The sequence below is a fragment of the Odontomachus brunneus genome, unplaced genomic scaffold, assembly GCF_010583005.1.
Source record: "Odontomachus brunneus isolate Ranch 3 - 2012 unplaced genomic scaffold, Obru_v1 Obru_scaffold_044, whole genome shotgun sequence".
NCBI classification, from domain to species: Eukaryota; Metazoa; Arthropoda; class Insecta; order Hymenoptera; family Formicidae; genus Odontomachus; species Odontomachus brunneus.
The window spans coordinates 260,349-276,253 of NW_022639494.1; the positions used below are offsets into that span (position 1 = coordinate 260,349).

The following is a 15,905-nucleotide window of genomic DNA, read 5'->3' on the forward strand; positions in this document are numbered from 1 at the left end:
ATTATGGGAATTATACACGAATCGTAACGAATCACTGAAATTCATACGATCGAAGGTGCTTCGCGCAGATGTCTTATTGTCCAGTAGACAGCTTCTCTCAGAAATTTGTCGTAAAATTGAAATTGAAAGGATAAGTCTGTAGAGCTGATTCTTCTGATTGGCAAGGTGTAAATTCTTTTTCTCTGTCTCTCTTTCTCTCTCTTTCTCTTTTCCTTTTCTATCTCTATTTCTTGATAACGACTTAACTGCAATTTGTGTCGCCATGCGCTTACAGAATCGAGTAAATCTACAGATCCACGAGCACTGCTCGGTGAATTGTGTTTTTGTAATAGTATCTTGCTCGTTCGCGCGACGACACGGAAATTGTAGTTTATAATCGGCGACAAATAATCTCAAGAGATATTTTTCAACTCGTAGGGCGGGGTGAGCGCAAAGACAGCGTCATGGAGATTCCAGAGAGATTTTACGATAGAAACAGCGAGTCAGACGAGGACGAAAAATGGAGGTATGGCGATCCATCTCTTTCGTGGCAAGTCGAAACGAATCAATCACTCCATTCTATTCCCGTTTCCGGTGTGTCTATTATCGATTCATCAATTACGCTTTGTGTCATCGCGCGTTAGCGACGTCCTGATTCAATCGTCGCGCATTCAACGATAGAGAAACGCGAACGGAAACTCGGAATTATCTCTACATCGATATCCATTAAGCGAAATTTAATCGAACCCGTGTGACAATAATTTTTGTTATTACAGTCAGCCGGCGGGAAATGAAAATGGCGTCGACATAAAACTGGGTTGCGGACAGGTACCGCCTAAAGGATACAAAATGATCAGTGGTAAAATATTTGCTCGTAACCCTTATCAAAATGAAGTCACTATCTTTATCAATTCTTTTTCGTTTCGCCTTATTTTTATTTCAATTATTTATCTTGTCAAGTATATACTTTAGTATAAATTTTTCAGGTATATATTTGTTTTAAGTATTATACGAAGCGCGATAGTAATAATATAATGACACAGTCATTAGACTACAAGATATAAGATCTATAAGATTAAACTATCAATGCCCAAACACATACTTTATCCTGGATATTCTTATTTTGGTCTTTAAATACAAATATATAAACTTTCAAAACATAGAGAATATATATTAAATGTATATATATATATATATATATTTTTTATATTGAAAGTTTAAATATTTGTATTTTTAAAGACCAAAACAATCACAATGTCCAGAATTAGATACGTGTCCGGGAATTGGTATATTAGTAAGACTTTTTCTAAAATATATTTGATTATAGTAATTCTACTCAATTAATCGATCGTATAAAGTAAACAAAACGATTGTCGCTTTGGTCTAAGAAGCTTTGAAGAGTTTATTTGATCTTCACTCGATCTTGCTTTGCATTTGAACTGGACGTGTCTCTAATTGCAATCGACAATATTGCAGGTGCGCAAAATGGCGAAGTGAAACTAGGCTTCTTTCTCTGCAAAGGGACTCTCGAGGTCGAGGTTATCTGCGCCAGAGGCATTTGTCCCAGGGAAAAGGAGGAGCCAGGTAATTCGAAGAGCGTGCCTCCTCTCTTTACCGCTAATTCTCTCCCATTCTAGTTGCTCTCGCCTGTTTACAGCTACTATAAAATTCTCCCAATGTAGTACCGTTGAGATATCCCACCCAGCTACCGTATCCTCGCGCTAACATTAATTCGCTAAACGTTACGGCGCACCGTTCTATCTTGATTATTCGTGCATTGTTTTACATTTAGAAACAAAATTTTGCGTGGTCGAATCAACGCGCATTAATTGCGACGCCCTAGATTTGCTAATTTGTCATTAGACTTTATATTAAGCGCAAACCTGCGGCAAAACCGATACATAATGTCGTTTATAAGTATCCCGAGAATGAAAACAGATTAGCTCGATTCAATTAGTTCACTATCGCGAAGAAAATTTTAATAAGATATAACACAATAATATAATGCGTCGTTTTGTGTTTCCGCTGTTTAAAGATCCTCCCCAGCTTTAAGGTTGTATGAATAACAGTCACTAGTACACGAATTATTGGGAATTCAAAGGCTGCTCTATAGACGAAAAAAATAACTGGAAAGAACTCTAATTTTCCAGAATTCACACACTAATGTAACTTGTTAAAAATCTTTGAGTTTGTTGCAAATAAAATCGAATTTTCCGAATAGCTGTTCGAATACTAATTAATGACGAGACTTGTGTTTTCCGCAGACACCTACGTAAAGACGTATTTGCGTGACGGAGAAAGGTGGCTGCAGAAGCGCAAGACACGCGTGATACGACACTCGAAGAGCCCGCAGTATCGCCAGACCCTCAAGTACGGCAGCTGCGACGCGCTAGGCAGAGACCTTCTGGTGATGCTGTGGGAGAAGAAGCAAGGCTTCGAAAGCAATCAGGGATTGGGTGGTGCCGAAGTAAACCTCGACCTTCTGCCACTGACGCAAATGACCATCGACTGGTATCCGCTCTTCCCGATCCACACCCTCGGCACGCAGAACGCGGACTCGCCATGATGGTTAAGGGAAAAGTGGGCCCTGGAGGCCGGCGAGCTCGACCTCAGACTGAGCCTTTTGCTCAAAGACGAGGACGAGCCCGTCGTCAAGATCATCTCTTGATGGAAATAGTGACTGATCACATGCTAGCTCGCCGATACGATCTCGATCTCCTCGAGGCATCGGCGTTTCTTTTTATTATCGCAAGTCCATGAATGATGCGACGAAACGCGCGTTGTTCCAGAAGGCGGGCGAAGCTTGCGTGTTGTCGATCTTTCCGTATTTTCGCGGCTTTTCAATCGTCAAATCTTGTTTTCACGATTGCGCGTAAGTTTATTTGCGTAGGAAAGTTTTATTCCATTCGGTCGATCGATAGAAATTGTGCTATGCACGTTGGTTGAATTACGTTAGTTGTATTTTTCATTTCTCCGTTCAACGTTTGTTAACGTTTTGTCAACGTTTGCGCGAAAACAAATGGTAGCGGCAAATGTATGTCTAGAATTACCTAATATCAGAGAGAGAGAAAAAGAAAGAGAGAGAACTGACATATATTTTAAAATATAAATATTGGAAGGATGTTGTGAGAGAGAGAAGTAGTGAAAGCAATCAATAACACGAAAAGATCGACAATGCGCACAGCGCTGAGTGGAAATCGCTAATCACGTAATAGCGTGTAACCGAAAGACAATCAACTTCAGATGGTTTTATCATACAGTTCAAGAAGACAATCAATTTTGAGATTCGTAAAGAGGACGTGAAAAAGAAACACATTCGTTCAACTCGCACTTATGGAACGACGTCACTGTCGCCGCGTTTCGTCTCGGTAAGAGAGTGCAAAGGAATGCGCATATATAGCTTTCCAAAGAACCGAGTTCCTTCGATTAGCGCCTTTTGAGATCCGCGAGTGTCTCGTGGATGATTCGCGGTGATTTTAGCGATAAAGGTGTACCTGCGCAAGCATGTCAAGCGACAAGCAACCAAGTACAATATAAAGAGAACGAGGAGGGAATGTGAAGAAACGTAGAAAGCGAGGGAGAGATTATTTTTCGGAGGTTAACTACGGAAATGGTGACAGCCATGTATCTTGATAATATGTATCCTGACGAGATGACGAGGGTCCATTTTTCCCGAAACAAGGATAATATCGACGAGAACGACTGCGCCGAAGCGAAACTCGATCGACATCTTCCGCTCGCAGCGGTCTCATCTGGTTGATCCAGTCAGTGATTCGATCGAATTTCGTACGCGCTGATTCAATCAATACTGGAGGATCAACAATGCCTGTTAGATCCTTTCCACGTCGATGAGACACGTCCGAGATTCGTGTTTCCTGTTTCTATTTAATGTAGACACGCGATGTGGAGTGCGGAATAAAAATTTACATTTTGTTCCGTCTGAACGCCATTAGCATATACTTGTATATAATTCTAGGTTGTATATCAGATCAAAATTTCCATTGAATTTTAATTCAATTTTCGAATTGGGTCAAATCTTATTCTCTTAAATTTTAAAGCAGGAAACTTAGTTTTCCTGCAATTCTGGTTATTTTGTCGATTACTCGCAGAAACGCGACGCTTTGAATTTACGGTAAATTAGTTAAGTATATGAATCAATATTTTTAAAAATACTATATCTACATTCTAGTTTTCTGCAAATCGTGAGCCGTATCGCAAAATAATTGCAATATAAACTGTGAATTTTATCTTTCAACTGTGAAGATACAATAGGGGAAGTATTTTCAGAATTTGTTAGACACAAAGAGTAGACACAAAGCTCGCGTTCCAGAAGAGCGATAGCGGGAAGATAGGAAACACTGGAATCGCACGGAGTGCCTCGATCGATGTTAATTGCTTTAACTATATAACGGTAGACAATCGTTCCGAGGCTCGCTGGCCGAGCCAAAGACAAACAGAGCAATTTAGCGAGGTGGTGGCGAGACGAGCGGACAAGACGAGGGTGTAACTTCGCAGCCAATTTGAATAATAATCAACCAACCAACCAACCAAAAACTCGGTGTTTTAGAAGTCGCACAATTTTTGTAGCTCGTAGACTGATAGCGGGACTGACAGGCGGATTCCTTCGACGTTTCTCAGATCTAATATCGACGTCCCGTTTCCGCGCGGCATCCCGAGGATCACGATGGCCTCGCGAGGCGATTCGATTCAATTCGCGAGCGCGATTCAATCGGCCACGTAATGCGAAATGTTACGCGCGAAATCTCAGCTTCGAGCTTAATCAACGACCTTGCGGTATGGCACACGGTGATCCTCAGGACGCGTTATTGTGAATGTTTAAATCCCACAATGTCCCGCGGCATTGGCTAGGAATTGTCCAAGATTAATTGCGCTTACCCCGCCCGAGTAATTAGCGATAGGTGATAAACGTGATAATACCGTACAGAGTTAATTAATGGCACCTCCACGATGATCCATAAATTATATCTAACGAGATTGAAGTTTACGGATTTATTATTGTAATCAAGTATGGTGTGTGTGCGCGCGCGCGCGCGCGCACGGACGGAGAAATGCAGCGAGATGTCTTAAGAGTTAAGTGATGTGTTGTGTGCGTGTATAGCGGTAACCTCTTACGGCGTCGAGATCGACCCGGGACGTATGTACATGCACATCTATGTATATATATATGTTATCGTTTAAATACGTGTATAACAATACGGTATATATAGCGTATCTACGTATCACAATACGTATGTGGATACGCACTCGTATCCCATGTATTGTTCTATGTATTGTTATGATCTGTGCAGAAAAGGGAAATTGTATAACGAAGGATAATCAAAATGTGTACATGTGTTTAAACGATACGATGAAGATAATACAGTATCACTGTCCCATATCATTAAACTCAATGTTAAACGACGTAGATGTTTAAGGGATGTCAACGAAAGTGCAATCGAACATTTATTTTCGCAAGTCGACGTCGAAACGAAATTCTCAACGACGACATATACGTGTTGCAATTCTCACTTACGATTGTATTATTAATCATTATTTTCGTCGCGTATGTTCTCACTGATTGTGCTCTCCTTTTGTAAACGTCGAGCCAGTGAAACATCGAAAGGTTCTGGCAAAAACTTTCGTTCACACGAGGCCCGATTAATTAGAACGTCTTGCGACTAGGATTCCTTTGTGATCTCTGAAAACGAAAGACTTGTTCTCATTGCAAACGAAAAGATGTGCGAAGCGGAATCGCGAGCGCTCGAGCACACGAAGAAAGTAACTTTTTAACTTAAAAAAACACAGAGCGTGGGAGCATATCGGCCCGAGGAGACACTTGACTATGGTTGTGCTGTTCACACACTTCTTGTCGATATAATCGTTTCATATCGGTCTCTCGCCTCGAACGCCAAATGACGTGTCTCACCGCGAGAGTCATAACGAGACGGTTGTGCCTTTGCGAGGGCTAAGTCAGAAACGTATCGCGAAAAACGATCGTGTTCCCACGAAGGAAAGTCTATGATCGGCCTAGAAATATATCCGAACGTCACGAATACCGAACAGACGGGAATTCGATTTTTGCCGCGTTACCCACGAAATATACGTATACGTCATCGCACGACTATAAACTTTTATAATGTATAGTACTTTCAGTTGTAAATTCGTAATTCTAGAACCGTAAACACACCAAAAAGTTACGTAAAACCTGAACATGAATAAATCTTACCTAGCGCATTTTCACTTGTTCCTAATTTCCGTAAGAATAATCAAAATTCAAAGCTTTTTTTTTTAATTGATGTAGGAAGCATTGAAGAGTATGAAGACTATTAGAACCGGCTTTTCAATGATAGTTTAAACTTAGATTTCAACTTAAACTCTGTTTAAACAAAACAAACGTATTGTTAGAATAGAATTTAACTTGAATCCAAGTTTAAATTGCTATTGAAAAACCGGCCCTCAGTGTTTTCGCGATTCAATGTAATTAAAAAAAGTTGTAATGAAAATATAAAATATTTGCTTTTGAAAACGATTACGTTTGAGAGATCGGTCTGGGCAAATTTTATCCATGTTTAGAATTCTAGGATTAATGGTACTTTACATATGGGGCCGTTAATACCTTAGGTAAACTGTTAAGTTAATGAAAAATGTGACTACTTTCAAACTCATTAATTTTTTCCATACGCAGCAAGTTACGTTTGAAGTGCAGAAGCAAAGAGAAATAATTTCGGAGTAATCTTAACAAACTACGTAACCAGAAAGTACAAACGCGGACAAATATCGAGTAAAAGAGATATTCGTGGCAAGGGTAAAAGAGAATTGGCGAAATTTTCGGCAAGAGAGAGAGAAAGAGCAAAAGTGAGAAAAAGATCAAATTAATTTTCGAGCGGATGCAGCATCCGTCGCGGATCTTTGTCGAAAGTTTCCTCATACGAAGATTATCGCATGGACAATCCTCTCGTACGAATGCAATTATCTACTACTTTAAAACGGAAGACTTCTCCTTCGTAAGTAGCTGAGCGCGTTCTAGGCACGTTTTCTACTAGCCTTCAAAGTGACCTAATACTACCGTTACTGCTACTACTATTACTACTACGATTGCTACTTAACATTATCGATACTATCGTTATTACTATTATCACTCTCCAACGCTGCTTATTCTCTCTTCTTCTTCTGACTAAATACGCACTTGCAAGATCAAGGAAGACGAGACTCTACATTTTATAGCGACACTAGTTCCAACTCATTAACGTCAACGACGACCGCAACGGTCAACTTAGGGATAACGCTTTGCTCCCTGAATTATCGTTTTCCGGACAATCGAGTCCGAATCAAATCAATATCAAATCAGATCTAGCGTCTCTTCTACGTTTAAGTGTGTCGTAAAGTACACGAAATTAATGCAATAAAAGTTCCCAAAAAGTATAAAAAAATAAAACTTTTATATTCTACATATATATTACACGTTATATATATTATTATAACTGATCGATCGTGAAAAACAATACTTCCAGAGCGACTTCAAGAATGCTCGAATGCAAACAAATAATTTTTCTCTCAGGATAAGATGAATATATCAGCGCATCTGGTTAGAAATCTAAATGCCAAATTTACTGCTAATCTAAAGAAATTCGGTATCCCAAATGAAATCGCTAATTAGAGAGCAAAGGGTTAAACTGCTCTTTATACGCTCTATGCTTCACACTTTTTGCGCGTTTTCTGAAAGTCTTCTAATAGCCGACGAGGAGCTCGAGCTTACCTTACAATGAAATCTAGACACGCTAGAGAGAAACTTCGACTTTTTCTACAAGACAGAACGCTAGTATCTTGAAACTAGAGTGTGACTCGAGTCTGCCTCACTACTTTAACTTCTACGTCTACTCATGTACGACGAACATGTATACGCACATCCACACATACGCACACACACGCATGCACACATTCACACGTGAACTTATTACATCATACGTTATGTATCAACCTTGACAATCGAGAACTAATTCAAACTTACGCTACGAATCTCTAGACGATAAATATATCGTACTTACTACAATTCGTGCCACACGGGCCGTGTGTAAAATATTTCTAGAGACGAGCACACGCGTCAGCGAACTCTATTGCATAACTGTACATTCGATATGTATTATATATTGTCACGATTGATCAGTCTCGCGGGGGCAAAAACGTTTCTAGAGTAACTAACTCGGGGAGAGAGAAATAGATTAGAAGCAAAAGTGATTGTCTGACTATCGAAATGAGAATATTTAGCGCGACTGGTCGCCTCATCGAGAACGCCGTTAATTAAGCGTTATAAAAGCAACGGCCTCTTCCCGTACATATCTATGTTGTACTCGTTCTAACATGTAATTGTAAGTGTCAGGGACAATCTCACGGGAATTGTGCGTGTGTTCATGTGAATCAGCGCGCCACTTTTCCGGCCTGCGTGAAAGCAGGAAAGCGGGCTCGCGTCTCGGCGATGCGAATCGATTTCGCGTCCGTTCGGCAATTTATCTCAGCGATTCAGTATCGTATGGTTGATACTAAAAATAGTGGAACAAATCGAGAAAGAGAGAGGGAGAGAGAGAGGAACAATTTAAACGGACGTAAAATCGAGTCACGTCGTCGCGCTCTGCCACGTAATAAAAACGGAAACGTCGCGCGAGGAAAAGGAAGAAGACGGCCACTTTGCCGACCGCAGCCCTTTCCCTTTCGCTCACTACTCACGATCGCGATCGTGAATATTATAATTTCCATCCCCGATCGGCCTAAAATCACGTTCGAACGTATCGTGAGGGGGCCGGACAGGCCCGAGGGGCCCGTCCACCCGCACACGAATGCTTGATTCTCGTAGATACGCGATTAACCGTTACATGCGTGAACGTCTAAATACTAATCGTTGAAACTGAGAATTTGTAAAGCGTGTAATTAAAGGAAAACGAATGCGGGGGCGGTTTCGAGAGGTGAGTGGAAAGGCGAAAAGCGGAAACCGAGACGGACGTACGTGAGAGATCTTAAAAAGACGAGTTACAATAATCATTCGGGACCCAAAAACGATTTCGCCCACGGAACACCATTAGGGATCGGTAGTTAGATGTGTTTAGCGTTAGTCATCCTGTTGAAATTATTAATTGTCGGAGCCGACTGAAGCGATCCTCAGATCGCACGGCATGTCCTCTTTACGATTAGAAGCAGGTATACCTACTTTTCTCAATTAATCTATTTCCCACGTTCTACGCGGCACTGTCGTTTCTGCCTCGACATGACTCAAGATTCCACGTACCGAAGCGATCGGGCTGTCCTTTCTGACATTCTCCGGATTTCGTCTTTCTCATGTGTCACTGTCGCTAGTGACTACGTAGATACGTAGGACTTGGCGCGATAGACGCGCTAAGAAATTCTGCCATTTTCTCAACAGCCATAGGGATGGCAGTTTCGAAGAGAAAAAGAGTCTCGTGAATGTACAGTACCGCTGATACCTCTCTCGATCGTGACACGTTGCAAGCTTGTGGATTTATATTTGCAGAATGGAATAGCGCTTACGAGAATCGTGATATTCGCTCATTTCAAAGTGAAAGTTATTCACCTCAGTGATCTTCTTTCAAATATCGTGATTGTTGATAATATCAAATATACATTCGCATCTTTTTGCGCACGTGAGGAATTTTTATATTTTTAAGCGTTTGTTCTTAGCCACGAAGGAGATTCGCGATTATACGCGACTGGTAATTTTGATTTGATCTTAATTTGTCACATCTCAATGTGGAAAATCCACATTCGTGGAGAGTAACACGCAAACGACTGACAACGTGTCAGCGAGAGAGATATCGAAGAGAGTATCAGCGCAAGAAGAAACATACTATGGCCTTGTAAAGTCTTGTATAAAAAAAAAGAGGGCAAGCGTTTCGGCGATTCTTCTCGCTTCATCATTAGAACTATTAGAGACTTTAGGATTCTTACGATTTGCGAACGATCATCGCGCACGTGCGCGTTTTCACGAAGAAAGCGATTCGCGGGGAAAAGAAAGAGAGAAGGGAAAAAATGTCGTGACATAATGGAAGGGACACCCTTAACGTAGTTAAAAAGACGTAGATACGATTACGTGTCGTCATATAACGAATTCAATGTGATGTTCCCTGCATGTTGAGTGTTGATCGTCGCGCATGTGGATTAGAATCACAGCGTGTGGTAGAAATTTACGGGTTAATCGAGTACGGATAATTAGCGGTTAAGTGAGCTGCGATCTACTTTCTATTGGTTCTGCGGCGTTAGCGTAGTGTTCTTGATTGGCGTATTAAATGATTGAGCATCGACTCGTCGACAATGCGAGGAAGTTATCAGGTCATACAGCGTATATACTTCGAGATGCCCCGCGATTTAAAAGTGAGATTTCAGAGCTTGTGACTTGCAACAGTAAAAACGGAAGCGATTGATCGGATTTCTTTACTACTGAGAGTTCTCTCGTGTTTGTAAAAAGAAGAGAAAAGAAAGGAAAAAAACTTGCTCGAGTGAACCACGCAACCTGATCATTTAATGGATAATCTTTTGAAACTTTTATTTGCTGAGAAAAGCTTTCAATGGTAAAAAAACAGCCGAGGGCAATTTTCGACAATGAAGCTCTCGGCTCTCGCACTTAGCGCGAAACAAGAAAACAAATGTAAAAATTGCCTCGAAAGTTCCTCGCGATCGATGAATCGAAGTTTCACCTACTAATTGGTTAACCGATTTAAGCTTTAATTAATTATCGCCGACAGATGCGAACGGGGACGAGCGAGTTCATGAGCACCTCGCTTTTTGTTTCCCTCTTCCTCATTCGCGTCGTCGAAGAGAAAGAGCTATGTAGGTATCTTATATAACTTCTATGATATTTTCTACGAGGAAGAATCGTCAAAAAGATTTCTATTCTAAAGATTAAAATTAACAAATGACCAAGCACTAGACGCGGTCGCTGTTGAAGAAGACTTTGAAATTTATGTCCATTTTACGATAGTGTCCACTGTCTTGCGATCTTTATATTGTCACGCGTACTTAAACGTTTGATTTCGTTCTAAACACGTGTACAATGCATAACGATGGAGCATACTGGATTGTTGCTACGTACATTCGGTTGCACCGTTAATGGTTTTCGATCGATGGCGAATCGATGAGCGACAAAAAAAGAAGCGTAAGGGTTGTGATTAAGTAATGACGTAGCGATTAGACTAGACACTTTGATTCATTTTCCTCCCGTGGAAAGTCATATTTTTCTACGCATCAGAAGTTCTATCATAACGAGCAATTTAGGCATGTATATGTATAACTATCAAGAGAGTAACGGGAGCAAGTCTCACTATCTGTGAAACTTGCGAAAACGCTGTCGTGAGCATCTTCGATTGGCCAACGATTAAAAAATCGTTAATAAATACATTATATCGTAGCATATGCTTCGTATTTCCGGATTAATTTGCGAAAGATCGAAATCACGACAGTGATGAGTTCGATCGTGTTAAAGAACGATTACGCAGAAAAAGACGATACAGAAGATATAAGAACGAGGAGTGCCAGAATAATAAAACGTGCAGCTCGCTTTGTGGAAAAAAAACACTTGTAACATAAACGAATAAAAAGAAGAAAGAGAAGCCGAATAGTCGACTTCTATTTGCCTTTCGTTCAACTTTTAGTGCCAGTCCGTATGCAACGCGAATATTCGTCGAATATATTATATATATTATTTAAAACACTATTGTATCAAAAATAGTTCCGCTCAAATTCTTATCAAATCTTTCAGTCACATTACCATTCGTGAAATTTCTCACAAATTTCAATACCAAAGGGAATCGTCTAAATTCCAATTTGCCCAAAAATTTTATGTCAGAATTCAACAAGTTACTTGTCGTTTTTCTCTTTATATGTCGGACGTCACGTATATTCGTATATCGAGTGGTACTAACATAACAGCGTATAGGACTGAAAAATGAGGAGTGTATTCGATTTCCTCGGAGACGAGGAAATCGAATACTTTTTTGTTGAAAAAAGTTTAAAGTTGGTAGAACAAGCCTCCTTCGCGAACGAGAGTCCTCGGGTCTATTCGTTCTAGTTGCAATCTCTCCGCTTTTATTCCCTTTTCCTTTTTTCCATTCTACGCCCGATTTCCACGTCAACTAATTTATTTTGAATATGAGATGCAAGTATGAGTGCAAATGGAACGAGTGGACCTTCTAACAGCGACGATGAACTTGAAAGGTGACCGAATTTTTGTAATGCACACAATGTTTTTGCGCTTACGCATGTATCTGTGCGTGCCTATATGTATGATGAAAAGTCACATTGCGAGTCTTCTCGATTTCTTCGTTATTCAGCCTTTTTCGAGGAAATTTGTGAATTTGTGTAAATCCTCCTCACTTCATTAATTTTGTCTCCGTCATACATACTTGTACACGCAGATATACACGATAAACACAAAAACAAGAAAACGATGTATAAAATGAACGTTAGGTAAATATAAACGTGACAAAAATTGAGACGAATTGCTGCTCATTCCTGTAATTATCAGCGATTTGTTCGGTTTTCATGTAAAGCATCAAAATAATAAATGGTATTTTTTGTCGACGTAGTCATCCGATTTTTGTTTTCATGAAAAACTATCCTTTTTTTAGGCATTGTCGCAAAACAAGTGAGAAGTATTGTTATGTGAGTTATATATAAATATAATAAGTGAGTATAACCATTTCGGCCAAACACGCACGGACAACTAATGAGATCAGAATTCATTGCTTATTGATTACAGGTGTGGCGTCATAGCAAGCGAGACGTCACGCAAGATGCAACCCACATTTAAAAGGAACAAGAAATGCCTTATTTGGGGAGCACTTTACGCGCGCCGTCCGCATAGAAAATTCGCGACGCGCAAGTATAATGGGCGAAAAAAGCTATGTTATCTAGTTTACGTCGATCGAGAACTTTCGGCGCCCGTCGCACAATTAGAACAGTCGGTACGACCAACACATTCCGATTTTCAAACCTATTCCCCCACGTTCGTACTTTTCCGAATATTATCGCAGTGTCTCGAGACGGCGAACGACATGCATAACGGAGCCAACGTAGCTTGTTTCCCGCATCCCAATCGTGATAATATGCGCGCGAAACGGTTATTTTCGACTAATTAAAATCACAGATAATACAAAGCAACTTACTAAACCCGCAATCTGCCGCGCAGCCATTACAAAAGAACGGTTGAGATATTTGAACGGCGTTACGTGCAAATTAAGATACACTGAGCGCCATCATACGGTGAACATACAAACTTTGAGCTCGAATTCCCGGCGATTTATTGCGCGAAATATCTACTTTTGACGGCTTACGATATTTCGACATGCAATGGCACAATGCTTATATTCTTGACGCGAATTCGCCTTTATCGACAAGTCAACAGTGCAAAAATTCGCGAACTTCGGATAACTATAACACGATCAACAGGTTAAACACTGACCGATATTGCCGACGGTACATACGCGACATAGTTTTAGCGACATAATCCAAAGATATCTTACCGTACAAACTCCATTCTAGTATTTTGGATAACGGTAATTCGTGTACGAGATCCATTCCAGTCAAAATCACGCGATGAAAAGAATAGCATCGCAGATCTACACCATCTCGTCGTGATCTAGATAAGTGCAGCCATCTGCAGCACAGCGCGAGCAAGAACAGTCGCTGTCCGAGAACTCTCAAAGTTCCGAAATATCGATACGCAGGTGGTCTTCTCTCTCATGAGCTCACAGATGTCTATACTAAAGGCGCGTTCGAAAACTTCAGCCGGATGCTTCTCCTTTCTCTTTATCACACTCCTGTATCTTTCTCATTTCAATGCAGCGAGTGCACCCGGATAGAGTTTTCGAACGCACGCTAAACTAGATTGCTAACAAGGACTTCGAACGTGTGTCGCGTAAAGTTTCCGGTTGCATGCGAGAAAATGGCGGCGTCCTGTATGTGTGACGTATCACTTGTGTGAATATTTACACGTCAATATGAGTAGCGTGATCATTAAATTACTGTCGTAAAACCAAAAAATGCCAGCATCTTATTGCATCAAACAATATCGTGATAAAAAAATAGATGGTATTGGACGTTATTTGCTCTGCTCATTTTCAACAAAAGAATTTTATGACTAAACGTAGTGAAAATATGTGACGGTAGAGGCCATTTTCTCACATGCACCGGAAACTCTATCGGACACAAGCCGTTATATGCTTTTAGATAGCCTGTTAGCGATCTAGGCTGCGTTCCGAAATGCATTGCTAGTACTGAAAATCTATAGTTCATGTTACATATATTATAGAATTTCAGTACTGGCAGCGAATTTCGGAACGCAGTCCTAGTTTAGTATAGACATCTGTGCACGAACTCCACAGTTTCTAACCGCGTAAATGGCGGCATTACAAAACAATTATTATTCAATTATTACGTCGATTATTGGTAGAAATCGTGAAACACGTTGAATATTACGCGTCACAGTCGCCAAGTGCTACTTGGCATGCATTACACTCGTAAAACGATGCCGATGAGGTCGATTAAACATTTTAAGAACTGACAAGATATTCTTGTCACCCATAGAATATTGAGGTTCCGATACAGTGTCGCTTTATACGCGTCTTAGCGACTTTAATAATAATGACGCAGTTATAGAAAGTTCGCGAAGCGTGAAAATATTAGAAAAAGACAGCGTTATCTCTCGCGTCTATCTAGAGCTTCTCTCTCTCTTTTTTTCATGGTTACTAGAACACCACATAGCGCGCACTTTAGCCTTTTCGTTGTACTGTTTACAATTTATATTACAATACTTGTTTTTACAAATTATATTCCCAGCAAACACAATATTACATATAACGTACATGTTAGTTGTAATTTCCTATTCAACAATGTAACTGTTATACAACACGTATATTATATAACAGTTATATTGTTTGTTGAGTAAGAAATTACAACTAACATGTATGTTACATGTAACATTGTGTTTGTTGGGATTACAATAAATATTGCCTTGACAATTCCAAGGCAACGTTCCAAAAATCGCCAGGTCCAAACACGTCCTGACGTGACGGCGGTTAGGTCGGGGTACATATTATGGACTTCTTCGGAATCAATTCCGATCGGAATAATTCCGTTTCCTCTAGGAAAGACAATAGAAATCTGGGAAATAATTGAATGTTTCCGATCGGAATTGAAGAAGTCCATAATAGGTAGCCGGGACTATGGCCGATATTCATAGTCGGATTTTATTTTTAAGGCTGGCTTAAGTTCATCTTCAGATACTCCGTAGCCAATGAAATGATCTGTTCATCATCTGAAGATAAACTTAAGACGGTCTTAAATATAAGATTTGACTATGAATACCGGTCTATCTATCTACAGCCGTCGACATCCGCTACCCGCCCGCCGCCGAGCGATCAACAAGACTGCGTAACCTTAGCAACGCACGCGCCTGCCAGTCCGCATGCGCGTTGCGAGTCGTGTGATTTTCTGCCCATTGTTCCTCAAGACGGGGCGAGAAATGGGCGTACTGCGCGGCGTATTTTCCGTATTCTCTCTCTCTCTCATTCGTCTCAGGCCTGCGTATTTTACGTATTTGGATCGCTATAATCTTTGTGCAAGGTTTATTCTCAAGTAGTTAAAGTGGCGAATAATGTGATCGCGAGTGACTTACTAATGCTTAGAGTGACTTGCTAACTGACACGTTTTCATACAGTATATTGTAATTCATCATATTTTATTAATATTAATAATTGTACGTTGAAATATCGAAGTATCAAATTGAGAGAGAAAAACTTAATATCAGGGGTCAAAAACTCGGCATGCCCCAATCAATACATCATTCTTCAATATAAATGTTTATAATGTTAGTAATAATTTTATATACCTTATACATTATGGAATTATGTACATTATTGAAATAT

The 15,905-nt window shown here is 40.3% G+C and overlaps 1 protein-coding gene across 4 annotated transcripts in view; it reads left to right on the top strand.

Annotated features, from left to right (window-relative positions):
• The window catches only part of LOC116844666 (regulating synaptic membrane exocytosis protein 1), a 209,258-nt gene extending 196,693 nt beyond the window's left edge, over nucleotides 1-12,565 (top strand). For 2 of the 4 annotated variants that reach the window (XM_032816521.1, XM_032816522.1), the window contains exons 20-23: nucleotides 418-505; nucleotides 756-838; nucleotides 1,456-1,563; nucleotides 2,244-12,565. In XM_032816521.1, the coding sequence (XP_032672412.1) occupies nucleotides 418-505; nucleotides 756-838; nucleotides 1,456-1,563; nucleotides 2,244-2,545 (581 nt within the window). In that variant the 3' untranslated portion in view covers nucleotides 2,546-12,565. Of the gene's footprint in view, nucleotides 1-417; nucleotides 506-755; nucleotides 839-1,455; nucleotides 1,564-2,243 lie in introns of those variants that run through there. The other 2 variants (XR_004378114.1, XR_004378115.1) reach the window with 2 other exon arrangements.
• Nucleotides 12,566-15,905: the final 3,340 nt, after the last annotated feature.